We start from the raw sequence: 18,551 nt of genomic DNA, 5'->3' as shown, positions 1-18,551 counted from the left end.
AAGCATAAGGAGTCGCCATTCGAGATTCTATTAGTTTAATTAGCATATTATCGTCTCCTACAAACTTTCCCGGTTGTTCATTGTGCGTCCAAACCATCCCCTCGGGGGTTGCTTCACCGTGGTTTAACAACTTCCTACAAAGTCCAATTGACATGAATTCTACTCATAATATCATATGGGGCGTTTGGAATGATATTAACATATGATTATAAGCGTATCTTGCTCAGATATAAAAATGCTCCAGCAATGGATACATCTAGTCACATACCTCCCGGGTATAAGTGGTCCCCCCCTCCTTGGGCTCTGCTACGCCGAGATTTGAGCTGTAACGAGAAATTTGTAGCACGCTGGTACTGAAACTTTGTAACAAGTTGGAAGTTTGTAATGCTGTTACAGATTGCGGGGGTCTGGGGGCTGGCCCCCAGCTACGGGAGCTCGAGGGCTGGCCCTCGAATACAGTCCACTACTAGTGCAAATTGCCGTGGCGTGAGATACAATGGTAACAAATGAATTATCTATAATACATACACCCGTAATAAATAGTTTAGTAGAATGCGGTTCGAAGGGCATCGCAGGCCTCCTTGACGAGTCGCTTGCCCTGAGTCAGACAGTCGTCCATGGCCATGACTGGGTGGGGCATGCCTGGGTAGATGACGAGGTTGGTGTCAATGCCAGCCGCCTTGAGCTTCTCAGCGTACTGCTCGCCCTCAGTTCGCAGCACATCGCACTCACCGCAGCACACCATAGCCTTGGGAACGTTCTTGAACGACTCCGCCGGGTAGAAGATCGGAGAGGCCTCTGGGTTGGTCCAGTCAGCCTTGTTTGGCAGATACAGGTTTCGGTACCACACCATCTTGTCCCGTGGCAACTGTGGAACGTGCTCGAACTCCTTGTAGGACAGATGCGTATCGACATCCGCCGTGTTGTCACACACTGGCACGACCAACAGCTGGAACACGAGCGGCGGGTAGCTGTGAGACTCGTCGCTAGCGTACTTGTGGGTGAGCACAGCAGAGATGTTACCACCGGCGGAGGAGCCAGCGACGGCGACCTTAGCCGGGTTGACGTTCAGTTCGCCGGCGTGCTTCATAACGTACAAAAGAGCCTCGTACGAGTCATCAATGGCGGCTGGGAAAACGTCCTCTGGCGCCAGTCGGTAGTCGACCGAGACGACGATGCACCGGGACCACTCAGCGACGTGCGTGCAGAAGGAGTTCTCAGTCGTGATGTTGCCCAGAACCCAGCCACCACCGTGGAACCACACGGTGCAAGGCCAGCCGCCTTCTGGAGCCTCTCCCTGGGGCACGAACACTCGAGCGGCCACGGTTGGAGCGTCCTTAGCGGTCACGTCTCGCGGGATCGCGATGTCGTAAGTCTTGGCCATGGGCAGCAGCGGAGACTGGCCCGGCATGACATTCCCACCAGCTCGGACCTTGTCCAGAGGCACAATATGGGTGTAAAGAAGGTTAGTACCCTTAGAGGTAGCCAAGTTCTTGTTGAAGAACTCGATGTACTCCGGGTCCAGTCGGGCCTCAACAGACTTGTGGACGGCGTAGGGGGGCTGTGGAATCTGAGTATCGGCGGTCATTATCAACTGAATGCTTTTTCTGGTGTCCCCTTCCAGACGACACATCTTATCACTTATATACTCCTTGCTATCCCATCGATCCTCCCCCTGTCGGCAGAACCCCCGGTATCAGCCCTGGCGTCCAAACCCCCTCCGGGCGGGATGGATAACGTGGGGTAACGCACGGCTGAACGACCCCCTCCGATAAAACCGTTGCCATGGGCGGGGTAGCGGGGGCACAACCCAAACCCCGATCAGTTCAGCCTCATCCCACTTCGTCAACAGGGCGGGGGGTTGCAATGGAGGGGGTTCCCGCTGCGGGTGCTGGTATAAATACCAAATGGATCCCTATAATGGATTATTTTCGTCATCCCGTTAAACTTATAGAAAAAAAAAAGATGTCGTCCAGCAAGCAGGTTGTTCTTACCGAGAACGCTCCAAAGCCAATTCCAGTCCTTTCCCAGGCCATCATCCACAATGGTGTTGTCTACTGCTCTGGCCAGACTGGTACCGACCCAAAGACCATGCAGCTTGTCGAGGGCGACATCCAGGCCCGAACCCGGCAGATTCTTGAGAACCTCAAGGCCGTGGTCGAGGCCGCCGGCTCCGGCATGGAACACGCCCTCAAGGTCAACGTCTTCCTCACCGACATGGCCAACTTCGCCGCGGTTAACGAAATCTACGGCCAGTACTTCCCAGACCCTAAGCCAGTGCGAACCTGCGTTGCTGTTCACCAGCTGCCTCTGGGCACCGACGTCGAGATCGAAATGTCCGCCATCGTTCCTAACTAATTGCATCTACCTTTTATGTACTATAATGAAAACCCACTTCTACCACCAACCTATTCGAGCTTCCGTAGCTCCAGAGTCAATTGCAATTCCTCCGCGCAGCGGAGCCCAAGGGGGGTTTGGGGGGACTGGTTCCCGCATTAGTACTAGTAACAGGGTGTATTCGAGGGCCAGCCCTCGAGCTCCCGTAGCTAAGGGCCAGCCCCCAGACCCCCCGCAATCCGTAACAGCGTTACAAGCTCTTCGTGACAAACTCCCAACCTGTTACGAAACCCCCGTTACATGGTGTAACAAATACCTTGTTACAGCTCAAATCTCCGCGCAGCGGAGCCCAAGGGGGTTTGGGGGGACTGGTCCCCCCAATTGCGCTAGGTATTCGTGAGGGTTCAAATGAATTGTAGTTGATCGTTAAATAATATTATATACAGGAAATATTACCACCCTCGCCAGGCGGTCCAGATGTCAACGACCTTATCGGACCCATCTACGATGTAGTACCATGCAAAAGCGTTGGCGGTGATACACGAATGCTGTGGGATAATGTGGAATCGCTGGCCCAGGGGCGGGAACTTTGGAGTGGTACCCTCGGAAGGAACGAGGATGCCGTGCTCCTGCGAGAGCCGACCAACGTACCAGTCCTCGTAGCCCTTGGTGGCGACCTTGCCGAAGCCTGGGAGCGGGCCCGGCTCTCGAGCAAGAGCGATGACACCGGCATTGATGAGAACCTCACCCGGGGCCCGGTCGCCTCGGCCGTTGTAGCATGACGCGACCTCAGCAAGCAACGAGCAAGCCACATTCTCCTGCGTGATGCAATGCGTCGCCATCTGTTGGTAGTCACAGAACGGGTAGTTGCCTGCATGCAATTCGAGCTCAGCATGCAGTTCTCCAACAGTTGAGAGATCGATGATGTCTGAAGCATGCGCAGTTGGAGTAGATCCCACGGAGATCGTAAGGTCGAGGTCCGGCTGGATCTGCTTGGCGATCTTGGCAGCCGCATTGGCAGCGACAATCTCGTCCTTGAGGTACGAAGTCGCCTCCTTGCTGCTTGGAGACGCGTAGGAGTGGCCAGCATGGCAGTAGAAGCCGTACAGCGAAAGGAACGGCTTGTTCTGCTCGCCAAGTGCCTTCTTGATGAGCTCGGTAAGCTCCTCAGATTCGGTCTCGAGGCCTGCCCGGTTGGTGCCCATGTTGACCTTGACGAAGAAGGACCACGGCTCCGAGACGTTGTGTTCCTTCGAGTAGGCGATCAGCATGTCCAGCTGGCATGGATGGTCAATCATAAGCCGCACGTTCGGGACGTGCTTTTTCAGCTCAATGATTTCACCAACTCGCGAATTGACGATAGGCAGACCGTACAGCACGTCGGTGATCTTACCAGACTTGTAGTAAGGCAGCATCCTCCAAGCTTCCATGAGAGTGGACACGACAACTCGCGATGAGAAATCGCCCAACTGGAGCTCTACACCCTCGTCGCACTTGTGGGTCTTGACGTGGGCTCGGAACTGCGCTTTGAGCTTCTTGGCTCGTGCCAGCATGGTGTCGCAGTTCTTCTTCATGACGGCTCTGTCTACGATGAACGCTGGGGTGGGGATCTCGGCGAGGGTCTTGCCCACGTACTCCTTCTTGAGAGCATTGACATCGGCAGTTGGATACAAGTCACAGGGAGGCATTGTATATTTTGTCTTTCTCGTCTATTCAACAGGTCGTCTCTTCGGTTGGCTTGGTCGATTGTATTTAACGGAACCCGATCGCATGCGGAGGTTGAGGTCCGCCCCGCCGACGACTCCAGTACCCCCGCCGAGAGAGTCGTTTTACCCCACGTTGACCGTTTATCCCACACGAGCGGCTAAGACACGATATAATCCGGGCTGATCCACGGAGATGAGATATCGTATCAGCGGGGGGTTAAATTGGGAGGGGGTATTCAACGGACGAGTGGCTGCGGGTAAATCACAGCGGCATTCACCGAATTGTTGGTGGGCTATTGGTAAGTTTTGTTGAGTGATAATGGATATTATGTTGAAACGCTAGGGATATACGGGTAGGGTCTGAGTTCAATCAGCAATGTTACCCTATTCCTTTTTTGTTGTTGAAGCAATTACCTATGGATGATACATGATGTTGAACATTCATTGGATTATTCCAAATATACCCTGGTATCAATTTCAGCAATCATCCTAAAGTAATTAAAAGGGCTATTAAGAAGCGACGTTACCGACAGTTCAGTCATGGAGTGTAATTCAAAAATATGAACTACTGGTATATACAGTCTCAGCCCCAATGATGCTAATAGATTTTCATTCATTCATTCGTGTACAGCTAGTACTGCATCATAGTTTCTAATAATGCGACTATCTTTAACCAATCTTTAAGCAGTATGTACCGGTAGCTGGAAAATCACATCAGTACTGGATAACCAAACAGGGGTACACTAGGCTATCGTATAGAGTTGTAAGCAATAGTGTATGGTAACGGAATAGAAAAACAGATCAATGGCGCAAACTGAATGATTCAATCAGAAAACATGTTAATAAATAAATGATACGAAATAAAGCCATAATATACAGAAAGAAGGTCATTAAAGCATCCATCGGAAGGACGGGTGTTTGGGGCCCTCGCCCATGATCTCGGTCGAAATGTCCTTGTAAGTCCAGCTGACACCCTGCTGCTTGTTTCGTCGCTTGTTGTCAACGACCATGTAGAGTGCGACAGCACCAGTAAGGAGAATACCGAGCCCAGCGAACCCGGCCGTGATACCGAGAGCCGGAACGTACTTCGGAGCATCCTTGGGCAGGAAAATATTGGATGAAATGAGTCCCGCTGCGTTGGCCAATGGAATACCCACAGCAGAGAGAACAGCTCGTCGCGTCTCACCGGGAGTGTTGTTGTTGTACCAAGTCGCAAGGATGACCGAGGAGGCAGACCCACCGGAGCACATGAGGAAGGTCGCGAAGTAGGCCGCACCATAGTGGGTGTTGATGTCGATAACACCGTACACAAGGAAGCCAACACACTCAATGGCAAAGGCAGCCATAATGTATGGGAATCGCACCTGACTCAAATCAGAGGAGAACGCCAGAATGAGCAGACACACGGCGCCCCAGATATTTGGAGCCACAGTGAGCAGATTCGTCTTGACGGTACCCTGGCCCAGCGCCTGGATGACCTGCGGTAGCCAGTTGTTGATGGAGTTAAGTGGCACACCGACACAAATAGAGATAATGAGCCAGCCAATGGTCACTGGGTGAGCAAATACCTTGATGGCGTCCCTGATCGACACGTTCTCACCGACGACAGCGGTGGAATCGGTCTGGATTCGGTGGAATGCAAGGGCCTTCTCCTCTTCGTTGAAGAACCTGGCGGTCGCAGGGGTCCGCGGCAGATAAATGAAGCCAATGATGGCTGTCACAATGGTCATAGAACCCTCAACGAGGAACAGATACTGCCACCCGTGGAGCCTACCATTGACCTGGAACAAACCAAACGCCAAAAGCCCGGAAAAGGCATTGGCGATGTTGGCGGCCGCGTAGAAGATAGCCAGCCGCCGTGCCAGCTCAGCTCGTCGGTAGAACGTCGACAGATAGAAGATAATACCCGGGAAGAACGCAGACTCGCAGATGCCCAGCATGAACCGCACAACCATGAGCCCGCCAAAGTTCACCACAGCAGCACAGATCAACGACAGAGAGCCGAACCCGATCATGAGGAGCGGGATGACACGAGCGGCAGTGAACTTCTTGATCACAAACGTGATGGGGAACGCGCACAGCACAAACGGGATGTAGAAGATGGAAATGAGGAGGTTCCAGTCGTCTGGCTTCATGTGGAGGTCAGCCTCAATCCCGTCGGTTTTGGCGTTGGAGATGTTGCCCTTGTCCAGAGCGTTGAACAGGTACATGAATGCAATAAACGGCAGAATGTGGATGTCCAGCTTGCGGCACAGTCGTCGCTCAGCCTTGGGGTCGTGGATTCGAGCATCGTCGACCTTAACCTCCTGGACATGGCCCTCGGCGTCCATAACAACGCCGACCTCGTTATTCTCTACTCGATAGATTTCGTCGCCCTTCTCGCTCATCTTGGTGGAGACTGTATCGAGCCTTTGACAAGCTGCGAAATCCATCTCGCTTTTATAAACCTCTCGATGGTGAGGGGTACTTAGAGCAAAGGGGGGGAAATCACTATCTTTCGCGTGGAGTCCACAAAAAAACCCGTATTAGACCGTTAATATCAACCTGGAGGGGGTAATTTCCGCTATAGATCATAGCTTCGTATGAAGGTTGCATCCCCGCCATTTGCAGATCAAACGGCTTGACTCCCCGCTTTCGGTAGGCAGATGGTTGGCAACCCAGGCACGACAGCCCCTCGGCGCCCCCGCCGGGGTGTACCCCCGCCAGCCGCCATCCCACACATACCCCGGACTAACCTCCGCAAGCGCCGCACTTATCAGCTCCAGGCTAGTTCCGAGAGAGGTCTTCCCCGGAACTCGTTTGCCTATGGAAGTATGATTACGTAGGTGGAGGCGCACTGACGGGGGGATGTTGAGACGTCGCTGTGGGGGGGGATGTTGAGTTGAAAGTCGGTCATTCCACCGGAATCAATTGTATCAGAAGAATGCTATCTCAGTTCATTATCATTATTGTAGAAGGGGGGGGTAGAACCGATAAGCGATTAAAAAAAACGATTGATTGATATCACCATGCATTTAATGAAGAGATCTTATCAGGAGCATACTATATACCGGTGCCTAGTATAGCAGTTAGATCTATTGAACTGATAGCTGATAATGTCGCAGACTTTCCTAGTACAGTAATCCATCACAATTGTAATAAAACATCCCTGCATAGCACGTACGATGAACGCTACCCAGAGTGACCCCCTCCAGTAACCATTCCGCCATTGATCCGTGGAGGGGGTCGCCTTTAGCCTGAAATGAAGTCACCGCAAAAGAAAGACATAAGAGATGATATACAAAATAAATAAATCTGGTAGAGTACATACAGATGACGTTTATAGCAGGATGTTCCGAACATTCTTCAGGCGGTTAATCATTACCCCCCAGCGACAGGGCTCAAGCAGGTTGTACACCTGCTGGAGCAGGATATTGGCCTCACAGGACGTGATCATACTGTCGTCGGCAAGGAATGCCCGCAAGTCACCATTGTGTCTACGCGACGTGACCAATTCGGCCTCATTAGCGGCAGGGTTCTCGTCGAGAGACGTTCCGTCATCGGAGGAGGCAGATGAGGCAGGTGCAGTGCGAATGTCTGATTTGGCCAGGGTCGCTCGGATCTTGCCGAGGTACTGCCGCAATCGCATATCGGGCGGGATCGTCGACGGTTGATCCGCAGCTGGGGGGAGCGATGGGGGTTCGAAGCTGGCAGAGAAGTGTTCAAACACCCACACGACAATGGCAGCTACGTAGAGACACCATGTGCGATGGAATGCCGTCTCTTTGGTGACGTCGTATGTGTTCTCGCCTAGCAAAAACATGTCGATAAGATCGAGTGCATGCGTAACAGCCTGGACGCACTCCGCAGTAAACATCCAATGACGAATGGCATTAGCCGATTGCTCACGCTGGAGAGCTACCTTGCGGCGTTGCTGCAAATCAGGCGACGAGCGAAGTGCCCGAACTGTGCTAGTATGTGCAACGTAGCTCTGAAGCTCCTGAATATCAGAGTTGAGGATGATATGCGCAAATTCGTAGGTCGTTAGACACCCGAGCAGGTACGGGTGGTTGAATGAGAGCTTGCCATTGATAATGAATGTAATGCGGTAGTGTCTGAGCCATCCATAGTACGACTCGGAAATAGTTCTCACCCAGTGGTGCTTGAGCTGATGCTTGTTCCGCATTTTTGAGTCGCCCACCGCCGCCCCATGGCCACCCCCATTTCTCAAAGTCGTTGTTGCAGTAATCGGAGGCGTAGTCTCAGAGCCATGAGAAGTGGAGCCAGCGGGGGCAGACGCCTGCTGCTTAGTCGATCCAGAACTTGTTGCTGCGCCAATCTGATCTGACAAAATGGACTCCCTAAGCCGCATATTCCATCCGACCGAAATAAGACCATGGAGGATGACCATCATCGACCACGGTGATAGCTGTGGCTGCGAGTGGTGGTCGAACTTGAGGAATGCAGATATCGTCGTTGTGAAATGCGGCGGGGGCGGGAAGGAGTCCTTAATCTGGCGCCAATGGTCGCCGTCGGGCGCCTCCCAGAGCGCCTCGTCGCAGGGCAGCCGGAACCGCAGATCAGAAATGAACATCGAAGGCGGGTGGTTGAACAGTGCTGTGTGCTGAGTGTCCACGACAAATGCGAAGAAAGCAATTCGTTTCCGCGACTCGTGGTCAATGAAGCGGAGCCATTCTGGATCCTGCGAAGACTTATCATTGGTGTTGAACCTCCACGACTCAGCATTGACTGTGCTTGAGGTCGACCCCCGTCGCATTGATGCAATGAGCACGTCGTGGAATCGTGTAGCCATGTCATGTTGCTCCTCAGTGCTGGCCATCTTCTCGAAAATTTCGGCCAAAAGCAGAGTCTGGAACACCCACATGGCCGCGGGCGCCTTGAATTCAGGCAGAACGTAAACCTTATACCTCAAAGTTTCATGTAGCATGACGGCAAGCTCAATTGCATCGTCGTCGCGCGTAAGGTACATGGCGATAGTAATCATGGACACAAGAAGCAGCGGCGGAGCGTGGTTTAACGAAAAACTCGGCCGGTGGAGAATGGGCCACCGCATGTGGAGGCTCCAGTAGATGTCGATAGCGTAGGTAATAAAGCCGGGGTTAAGGAACTTGTCAGATAGCGGTGAGGGCTCAATGGCCATGGCCCTTCGGATCTTTTCACAGGTCTCTCTGGTGCATATTCTGTACGACTCCGATGATGTAGCCGCGGGTAGCGCAGGGGTAGTTGCTGAAGATGCTGAAAGCGGTCCTTGTTGAGAACTGACTGTAGAGGTTGGGCTTCCCGATATACTGGATATACTTGGTAGTGTGTTAGGTGGGGGCAATTGCTGTGGTTGTATCTCTGCTTTTGGCTGATAGGAGACATTTTCTCCAGCCGTAGTAGGCGGCACATTTGATATTTGGGCATTTGGCGACAGATGCGGAGGCTGCTGATATCCAGTATGAGAGAGCACTGAGTATTTCTGGTCTTTTTCGAACCGATATTCCGGAAGCTCAAAGTCCACAGGGTTCGACGTACTTAGAACATCCATGCTCTGGAATATAGAATTCTGGTAAACGTAAGAATCGGGGGCGGTCCTGTCTTCCTCAAGAACCGAAGTAGGAGATGGATGTGTTGTGAACAGCCAGTTCATAAAGTCGTCATTCAGCAGTTGTGACACAACCTGGTTAGAATTGCCGAGAATTGCATCCGGAGAAGCAGTGTTATCGCTGAAGTTCGGACTCATATAATCAAATCCTTTATCCAAAGCGTGAGGGAGAGGCTCTGTGGTGGGCATTCCGTGCACAACTTGCATGTGCGAGTACCGAGTCGTCTCGGGCTCACCTGCCTCGTCCGTACTATTATTCCCCGTAGCTTTTCCATTTGGCTCTCTGTAGTTCCTGGTCTTATCGTTTTCGTGCTGCCGTCGTACATGTCTCGTCAAGATATCCTTCCGAGCAAACGAGCGGTTGCAGTAGTCGCATACGAAGGATATCGACTTGTCATGGACGCTATTGTGTCTTTTCAGATGCTCCTGCCGCGCAAAAGACGCCGCACAATCGGGGAACTTGCAGTAGAACCGCCTCTGTCCAGGCTGGTAAGATCGGCTCTTTTTCTGGACCTTAGCCGTAGCTTTTCCATTGCTGTTCGGTTCCTTGGGCATCGTGTTCCTAACCCGGGGGTCAATATCAGGGTACAATAACGGTAGCCACACGCTCAATATGCCATCTAATCAGTATTGCCAAGACTCTTATTATCACAACGGTATATTAAGACCTAGTTCAAGCTCGATCTTCGTCTTAGCCCTCTTACCCCGGACAGTCTTTGAAAAAGCGGGTTCACTCTAATTTCCCCACTGTAAATTTTCGTTCCGGCGAATTAATCATCCCACGCGGTCCGATCACCTGAACGTAGCAATGACATATATAGAGAGCCCCGATCTCGTATGCATGAAGTCCTGCATTGATCACGCCGCACAGTTTGAACTATTAGCATATTAGCTAGCTCTGTACGAGAACGTGAGCCGTTGGTCTTTTTAGGTTTGAAGGGGTTTGGTTACCTCGTACTATGTTACTGCCGCGCAGTGCCGGATTTGAAACGAGATCCAGTTTAGAGTTCAGTAGTAGAGAGAAAAGAACCGCCGCCTTGATTCGATCTTGACTTCCTGGACAATTTTTTCCATCCATGGAGACGGCACAGAGAAGGAGGTTTTCCTTCACGGAATTTGTCGACCCAGAGAGGGGTCGTCTGGCTGCTACATTGACCCATAATTTGTTGGTCAAGCCCGGCGAGAAGGGGTTTTTCCGGTGGTACGTCATTTCAAGCCCACTGCCTATTATCGCTGCGTCGCTAGGGCCCCTGTCGAATCTCAACTCGGTTGTAGCATTGGTTGACGATTGGAGAACGGTTCCGTTGGATTCTACAGTTTCGCCGCCGAGTGATGAAGCTTGGTAAGTTACACAACTAGCTGATTGATCAGTCGGACCATTTTTGATTGGGCCGTTGATGAATTGGATTTCGGGATATATCTCATGACTTTATGGATTTCATGGATTTTCGTGATTTCATGATTTCGTGGATCTCATGAATTTGTGATTTCGTAATTCGTGGGTCTCATGATTTCTTGGATTTCGCGAATTCCGTGAGTTCGTGATTTCATGGATCTCGAGACTATAGTGGGTTCATTTGAACAATAGAAGACTAACGAAATAGGTTTATCGTGTTGAACGCAATAAGTTTGTTCATTGCATGCGTGGCCAATATATCCCTGTTGTTGAACTTTTCTCGGCGGATTAACTATAATTTTTCGCAAGTTATCAGCATTGGAGGCTGGTACATTGCCAGCTTCATCCTTTTGGCGCTCATTATAACATCTCAGTATGTGTACTTTGATGGCCAGGACGAATATATCCGCAGCCAAGGGTACTGGCACGCAGTAATAGCTTGCGTACTCTATTTCGCTTCGTCCACTATGCTCTTGATTAACGAGTTCGGACACCTCCTGGGCAACTACCACGCATCGTTCAACCTCACCTCGAAACAGAGATCAATTATGATCCAAAATGTGCTGCTAATGGTGTGGATCGGGGGAGGCGGAGCTGTATTTGGAGACCTTTTGGCCATCTCCTATGCCGACGGCATTTACTTTTGCGTTGTAACTATCCTTACTATTGGATTAGGCGACTTGGTGGCGCACAATGACCTAGGAAGAGCCCTGGTCCTGCCATATGCGTTTATCGGAGTAATCATGCTTGGTCTTATTATCGCTACAATTAGACAGATTGTGCTTGAAGCCGGTGGCCAGACGATCAAGCTCCATAGAGCGGAAAAGAGACGCCACAACAAACTCAAGCAAGCCGGGGACATGATTCGCGACGGCACCCAGGTTGACCCCGAAGCGGAGCTCGAAGAGAAGGCATTTCAAGAAATGCGTAACGTGCACGAACACGCCGTGCGTTCTCACAGAAGGTTTAATGCCATCGTGTCGGTAATTTTTTTTGTGTCGTTCCTCCTCTTCGGCGCCATGGTGTTCAGTCTCACCGAACCCGAATGGACGTACTTCATCGGCGTCTACTTTTGCGCGTTGTGTCTTTTAACTATTGGCTATGGCGACTTTACGCCCACTAGCAATAGTGGTAGGCCGCTCTTTGTAGTTTGGGCTCTTTTTGCAATTCCTCTGATGACAATTCTTGTTTCAAACCTTGGCGACACTTTATTTAAGGAGCTGTTGGAGGGCGGTAGGAGCTTCGCCAACTGGGTCTTTAGTAGTCCTAAAAGTGCACGAGGTAGTAATGGTGATATCGAGTCGAGGTCAAGCACCTTAGGGCGCGAAGACGACGACGACACCAAGAGTGCTAGTGCATCCAGTAAGTCATCGTCGAAAAGGCACATCATCGGCCAGCAGCCTCCTTCGGAAGACCAGCGTTCTGTTCTACGGAACACGCGAGAACAATGCCACGTGGATAGCAGACACGGAGAGGGCGAACATCCCCTTCGCTCATTGGGGTCGATGCTAGACGATATATTTGGATCGACGAGCGCAGAGCACCGAGCGGAACTTGATAAGACAATTCAGATATGCGACCACATTCGTCAAGTCCTCCACCATCAACTAGAAGACCCTACCCATGCATTTACTTATGATGAATGGCGCGAAATGTTAGAAATCACCGGATCCTACAACAGGGCTTGTTCACGTCACATGGATGAATACGTTCTATCGGAGGCTGTTGCGCCTGTAGACATTGAGACACTCTCTTCAGAGCAGAAGCGCGCACTCTACTGGTTGGGCGACCGGAGCCCTCTGCGATACCCGATTGTTGAGACGGACTTTTTCTTGGTCAAGTACTTTGATGCACTTGAACGGCAGATTATTACTTTAGTGACGGGAATGGCAGCACTGCGATTAAGGAATACGTCAGATCCCTCAGAAATCCGGTCCGCCACGGTATCGCCAACAACAGTTATTGCTTCTACGACCAGTGTCGCGACGGCCCCTGCCGCGGCTAATACTACGGGATTCACGAGGAACACGAACGATTCCACTGCTTCAGTAAAGACCGGGTCTAATAAATCTACGTGCACGCGCTACGAGTCGCCAATGCCGTATACTTCGAATTAGGCTGGTTATTCTTCCAATTGCTCTTTGGAGAGGCTGGTTAGTTGATCAGGCTGCTGAAGTCGGGAGGTTCTCTGCCGAAGTCGCCAGTTGGTAAGTGCCTGTCGGCCAGCCGTTGTTGTTGCTGGTCTGACCACTACCCACGGCCTGGGATATACACCAATCCATGCAGGTTGAGTGAGACATAGAGTACACCCTCGAGCCCAACCACCTGCAATAATCATCACCAAAGGACCAAAAGGCGAAAGTTGCCAAGTTAATTATACCAGCATACTGGGAGCCATTTTTCAACCAACGTTCGATAGTCCCCGAGACCTGACCAATTGAGTGTCCAGCAACTGCGGAATTGAGGCAATTACTCACGGAAGAATTATTTTTCTTGGTGCGCTTTTGCAGGTGGCCAGTGCAGGGATCGACCATTACCGATTGTCCAACTGACGAAGAGACGTATAAGCAGCGGCACGGGGCATAATATTTGAAAATACCAGCCACGCGGTTAGACAGGCGGGCAAACGAAGTGTTCTGTGAAAAATAATAAAAAAAAAAAGAAGGTCCTGATCGATGGCGCTGCATCCATCTCCAAAGTTCCATCTCCGAAGTCTCCTCCATCGCAAACATCACAACCAGAACGATCATCAAACCCACAGTAGCAACCAGCAAGAATCAAAGAGCGCGAGATCAAGCGGAGACCTCACCGATAAGCGTTCCGAACAATCGTCTTCCTACGTCTACTTGGACCCGGAGATGGTAGATATGGCGGCTTCTCCTGCACGAAATCGTCACCATTATCGATACTTTGATGAGTTTTCTGACGACGACGAAACGCAAACCCCGCCCGAGCTTGTGTCGTACCAGGGCGGCCCGACGAGCGAACTCAGCGATCAGCCGTTTGGGCTCGCGAAGCCCCCTCGCTCGAGGTCAATTACGCCTCTGGGGCGCAAGAAAGAAGGGATCAGAAGCGCCGTCGACGGAAAAGATCCCTACGAGAACTTTATGGGGCAGTATTTCAAGCAGCTGGATGGGTCGGCCCGTCCCGCCGCGGCATTTGCGGCTTCGTCAAAGTTAGACGACCTCACCGGTCTGCGCGAACATCAGCAGCCCGACTTCATTGTGCGTGAGATGGGTGATGTCGTCCATCGCCCCAATAGTGCTTCCAATTCACCCCGGGTCCAGTCCCCGGCGCGCCATAGGCATAGGTTTGGGCCTCATTCGCGGCGGTGGACCTCGGGCGGGCCCAAGCCCGCGTTCTTCATTCGCACACCGCAGGCCGAAAACGGAGAAGACATGATCAAGAAGATTATGACCGAGCAGAGCGGGCGTGGAGGAGCCCCCGGCACACCACCACCGTTCCCAGCCCGGTCAGTCAATTCTCCAGGCAAAGGAGCACCAGCAATGCCAATTCCGAGCGCCGCAGACCCCAAGTATGGCGGAGACGGCGTGGCGGAAGAAGCCCTTCTGGGGGCGCCCCGCGAGGTTAAAGCAGCAGGTGCTACAGAAATTGCTGTACCAGGTGCACCTGCAGGAGATCAGCAGCAGCAGCAGCCAGGCGTTTTGGGATATGGGTGGTCGATGCTACAGAATTGGTACTGGCGTACTCGTAACCAGCCACCTGGGGGTGGTGCAGATGGGGCGATTGGGGATCCTGACGACCCTTATTACAACCTCAGTGCTCTAGAGCGCCCTGCGCATATACGAAGAAGACGGGGCGAACTTCCAGTGCGAATGCCAGCTCCACCATCCCAAGCATACCCCGGCGGCGGAGGGAGGTTCCCCTCTGGGGGCGGCTATTCTATGGTGCACGGATTTGGCGATTTATTTGTCGAAGTTATCAGCAGGATCCCGCAGCTGTGGTTTATGTTAGAGCCCATCCGTGCCATTTCCTCGTCGAGCCTGTACTTTCTGCGAACACCGCTTATCATTGTCGAGGTTATCGTTTTGATGATATGTCTTTACTACTGTCTAATGTTTTTGGAGTTTGTGTTCCAAATCATCAAGCTCATATGCACGCCAGCCATTATTTTAACCGAGTTGCTTTTCGGCAAACGTCGCTAGTTATCGGCAAGCGTTGCTAGTCGTCATGCTATAGATGCGTAATTTCCTAGAATTATATTCTCATGCAATAAATTGATGTGTAATTTCCTAGAATTATGTTCTTATATGTTATAAATAAGTCAGTATCATTAGCTATTTTACAAAGGTTAGCGGTCAATGATTAAACCACTCTACAGGTCAGTTAAATAAACCCACCGTGTCATTAGCTATTTACAAAAGCCCAGGAAAGGGGACGACAATCAATGTTTAATCCAACAGTCAACGTCAAGCAGCTCGTCGATAGGCCACTTGGCAATGTTGAGCGCTGCCAGGTCTGTCTCCAGCTTCGCCGACTCAAACAGCTCGATCCCCGCCCATCCAATCATCAACGCATTGTCCGTGCACCATTTAGGATCGGGGAAGTGGAAAGCAAACCAGTCATCAAGGTGCTCCTCCAAAAGACTCCTCAGCAAGGAATTCGACGCCACTCCGCCAGAAAGAACAAAGTCAGTAGTCGACGGATCTATATCTGCTTTGACCAGAGCAACCTTGACCTTGGAGACCAAATGGTACAGGATAGCACGTTGTATTCGTCGCCCCAGCTCTCTTCTATCGCCTTCTGGAAGAGCCAAAAGATTCCCGTCAAAATACTTCGCCGCAGCGATCCTCAACGCCGAAATAAACGGTGCAAATGAGAATGCAGGGAAGTCAACTCGGCCCTTCTGGTTCTGCAGCGGATTAGGGAACTCCAGCTCCTCAGGGATGCTGTGCGTTTCGCCTGGCGGGCCGCTATTGACAAACTGCTCCAAATGCTTCCCGATCATGTTACCCCGTACGCCCAATTCGCGGCCACACTTGTCAAGCATGTCGCCTACTGCGATGTCCACCGTATTGGCAAGTACTTTGTGTTCCGTGACCGATTTACTGTAAACAAGCATTGTGTGCCCACCGCTGGCCAGGAGACTCACAAACGGGAACTTGGGGGTCTGGCCGTTGGAAAAGAACCGGGGTGTCAATAGATGGCCAACCATGTGGTGGACTCCTACCAAAGGCACGTCCCACGCCACAGAGAGGCCCTTGGCAAAGTTAAACCCGGCTGAAAGCGACCCCATCATGCCTGGGCCCCGCGTTGCACATATCAGTTCGGGACGGAACTGGTTTGTCTGGAGCATTCTCTGGACCAGCGGCGCCAGGTGTGACTGGTGATGGGATTTGGCATCGGTCGGTATGATCCCTCCCGCTTCGACTGTGTCGAGTGTCTCCGTTTGGTGATCTATTAGTACCGGAGGTCCATTAGGCACCCGTCTGATCAAAGCCACAGAACTGTCGTCGCAGGAGGTTTCGATTGCAAGGACATGATAGTTTCGTCTTATCGACCCTGCTCTTCTAATGCCTTGTCTGAACATTTTGCAACGGCCTGATTTGAGAGGGTTATCCCAGGGTTTTCTCCACTCCGATCCGACCCTAAAAAATTCACTTATCCATGTCGATAAGACACCCCGTTTGACGGTACTGTTTAGACAATGGGGCCATGACCTCTTCAAGGTTCTCATTTGAAAGCGAAAGACAATACCGAGCATTAATGTAGTTAATTACTAGATAAATACTCTAGTTTCATCAATTTAGGGGAGGTAGATTAAGGCCCCAGGATCATAGTCGTGTTACGACCAAAGCCCTTGGGCTTTATGCTAGGAGGATCATAATGTACAGTCGGTTTAACCACTAATTTGCCTTGTGCAACTTCTAGCTGGGTCTTGGGGACAGTGGTGGTCGGTTTCGGTGGCCGCTGCTGCGGCAAATCTGAAGAACCAATGATAATGGTAGAATTTGGGGACCGGGGATGGGTGCCTGGAATAAGCACGTCCTTGTCGTAGAGATTGCCTTGTCTGGCTGTAGGTGATGTTCTTTTAGTATCACTGGTAGTACTAGTAGTTACCGATCCAGGAGGAGACAAATACTGCCGTTGCTGTGGTGCTCCAAAGTACGGGGTCGGTGAAGAATTGTTCGATGCAGGGACAGGAGTTGAGATAGTTAATTGATCCTGGGGATAATTTGGCGAAATAGTCTTTTTCTTAGATCGGAAGAGATTCGAAAACCGATGCTTCTTTTGCTTAGTCTCGGGTGGTGATGGTGGTGAAGATGCTGCGCTTGCCTGTGGCTGTTGGACATTTGTAGTAGCTGACTGCGGTGCATAATTCGTCGTCGCTGTCGGTTGTGTTGACGCCATTGGCTGCGACTGAAAGAGCAGAGGGTCCTCGACAGCGTTAATATTCTGTCCGCCAGTAGAGTTCATGTCGCTATCGCCCATCAGGTCAGGTCTAATGTTGCTGATTGCAAAACCCTCGAGATTGTACTTCCTGCAGACATAATCCTCTATGACCCGCGCCGTCTCTGGCTTGTTGATCTCACTGGCCATAAATGCCTGGGCCAGATCAGTGAACTGGGTCTGCAACTCGTACGCGACCGGATCGGCATTGATCGCGTTCTCATCATGGGGACCAATGCCGCGGGCATAGAGGTAGTTGTCTAGGACTTCCTGGCGTTCAGACAGCTCGGAATTGACGATTCCAGGGCTGCTCAGCTCATCGTTGAGTCTAATAAGGAAGTAGTCCGGACGCCTTGGCCGCGGACCAGTTAGCGTCTCATTGTAGTAGTACGGACACACCTGAAAGTCCAGCTTGAGTGACATAGAAGACATTATGCAACGTCGTTATCTTCTTTTCGCTATTCCTAAGGAATGAAAAAAAAAAATACGTAGTAAATATAACCCTCATTAACGGTGTGAATCAAAATGAAGACGCACCTTGACTTTACAGGGGGAGGATGACAGCCGCGTACCCACCTCCTCCTGTTGCGTACTCCTGCACGCCGGTTGGATACGTCATAATTCATGCTGTCAGTTGAAATTAAGGTACAACCAGTAGGGTTCATCAGTATAGCCGTTAGTCGTTAAAGTCTATTTCGGTAACTTGAGTTTTTGACGCGTTGAGGCAAATGATAGGGATTATCTAGGTAGGTAAATAGTTACTCAGATTTAACAAAGTTGGTATTTAATTGAGGTGCTACTCAGGTGCAAGATCGCTCATGGTAAAAGGAGTCTCTTGCTTTTGTCTGCCTCCCACCAGTCGAAATAGAGCAGTGACTACTTCATCTTCTAGTCTGGGAAGAAGCTCTGCGTCCGCGTCTGGCAGAATCGTTGGTATTCGTCTCTCAACTTCCTCGTCGACCTGTTCTGGAGGGTATATCTTCTTCAAGCGGTCTAGATATCCGGATTCAATGAGCTCTCGGCGAATGGCATATGCGGCATGTGAACAATAATGCGTCATTGCCTGGTAGGAGAGAGCGTTGGCCATTACAGCTTCCCGATTATTCGGATTGCA

General features: G+C 51.2%; 9 protein-coding genes across 9 annotated transcripts; 3 read left to right on the top strand and 6 right to left on the bottom strand.

Annotated features, from left to right (window-relative positions):
- Positions 1 to 544: 544 nt before the first annotated feature.
- Positions 545 to 1,588, bottom strand: TRVA0_007S01970 (alpha/beta hydrolase; the record flags this gene model as incomplete). Its single annotated transcript, XM_076683255.1, has 1 exon — positions 545 to 1,588. The coding sequence occupies one exon, from the start codon at positions 1,586 to 1,588 to the stop codon at positions 545 to 547; it is 1,044 nt and encodes a 347-aa protein (XP_076542499.1).
- Positions 1,589 to 1,965: 377 nt separating this feature from the next.
- Positions 1,966 to 2,358, top strand: MMF1 (protein Mmf1p, mitochondrial; the record flags this gene model as incomplete). Its single annotated transcript, XM_076683254.1, has 1 exon — positions 1,966 to 2,358. The coding sequence occupies one exon, from the start codon at positions 1,966 to 1,968 to the stop codon at positions 2,356 to 2,358; it is 393 nt and encodes a 130-aa protein (XP_076542498.1).
- A 431-nt stretch (positions 2,359 to 2,789) lies between these two features.
- On the bottom strand, positions 2,790 to 4,025 carry DSD1 (D-serine ammonia-lyase DSD1; the record flags this gene model as incomplete). The annotated part of the gene is made up of 1 exon (XM_076683253.1): positions 2,790 to 4,025. The coding sequence occupies one exon, from the start codon at positions 4,023 to 4,025 to the stop codon at positions 2,790 to 2,792; it is 1,236 nt and encodes a 411-aa protein (XP_076542497.1).
- A 908-nt stretch (positions 4,026 to 4,933) lies between these two features.
- On the bottom strand, positions 4,934 to 6,430 carry TNA1 (high-affinity nicotinic acid transporter; the record flags this gene model as incomplete). The annotated part of the gene is made up of 1 exon (XM_076683252.1): positions 4,934 to 6,430. The coding sequence occupies one exon, from the start codon at positions 6,428 to 6,430 to the stop codon at positions 4,934 to 4,936; it is 1,497 nt and encodes a 498-aa protein (XP_076542496.1).
- A 932-nt stretch (positions 6,431 to 7,362) lies between these two features.
- Positions 7,363 to 10,185, bottom strand: TRVA0_007S01882 (uncharacterized protein; the record flags this gene model as incomplete). The annotated part of the gene is made up of 1 exon (XM_076683251.1): positions 7,363 to 10,185. The coding sequence occupies one exon, from the start codon at positions 10,183 to 10,185 to the stop codon at positions 7,363 to 7,365; it is 2,823 nt and encodes a 940-aa protein (XP_076542495.1).
- A 521-nt stretch (positions 10,186 to 10,706) lies between these two features.
- TOK1 (Tok1p) lies at positions 10,707 to 13,143 on the top strand (the record flags this gene model as incomplete). Its single annotated transcript, XM_076683250.1, has 2 exons — positions 10,707 to 10,972; positions 11,235 to 13,143. 2 exons carry the CDS (start codon positions 10,707 to 10,709, stop codon positions 13,141 to 13,143), a joined length of 2,175 nt encoding a protein of 724 aa, XP_076542494.1.
- Positions 13,144 to 13,701: 558 nt separating this feature from the next.
- TRVA0_007S01838 (uncharacterized protein) lies at positions 13,702 to 15,192 on the top strand (the record flags this gene model as incomplete). The annotated part of the gene is made up of 1 exon (XM_076683249.1): positions 13,702 to 15,192. One exon carries the CDS (start codon positions 13,702 to 13,704, stop codon positions 15,190 to 15,192), a length of 1,491 nt encoding a protein of 496 aa, XP_076542493.1.
- Positions 15,193 to 15,431: 239 nt separating this feature from the next.
- Positions 15,432 to 16,577, bottom strand: QRI7 (putative N(6)-L-threonylcarbamoyladenine synthase; the record flags this gene model as incomplete). The annotated part of the gene is made up of 1 exon (XM_076683248.1): positions 15,432 to 16,577. The coding sequence occupies one exon, from the start codon at positions 16,575 to 16,577 to the stop codon at positions 15,432 to 15,434; it is 1,146 nt and encodes a 381-aa protein (XP_076542492.1).
- Positions 16,578 to 16,807: 230 nt separating this feature from the next.
- On the bottom strand, positions 16,808 to 17,869 carry TRVA0_007S01794 (uncharacterized protein; the record flags this gene model as incomplete). Its single annotated transcript, XM_076683247.1, has 1 exon — positions 16,808 to 17,869. The coding sequence occupies one exon, from the start codon at positions 17,867 to 17,869 to the stop codon at positions 16,808 to 16,810; it is 1,062 nt and encodes a 353-aa protein (XP_076542491.1).
- Between the last annotated feature and the right edge of the window lie 682 nt (positions 17,870 to 18,551).

The sequence above is a fragment of the Trichomonascus vanleenenianus genome, assembly GCF_965637985.1.
Source record: "Trichomonascus vanleenenianus strain CLIB 3782 genome assembly, contig: TRVA0_007S, whole genome shotgun sequence".
NCBI lineage: Eukaryota > Fungi > Ascomycota > Dipodascomycetes > Dipodascales > Trichomonascaceae > Blastobotrys > Blastobotrys vanleenenianus.
The sequence above is the reverse complement of the archived record's forward strand: the minus strand, read 5'-3'. Positions and strand labels throughout refer to the sequence as shown.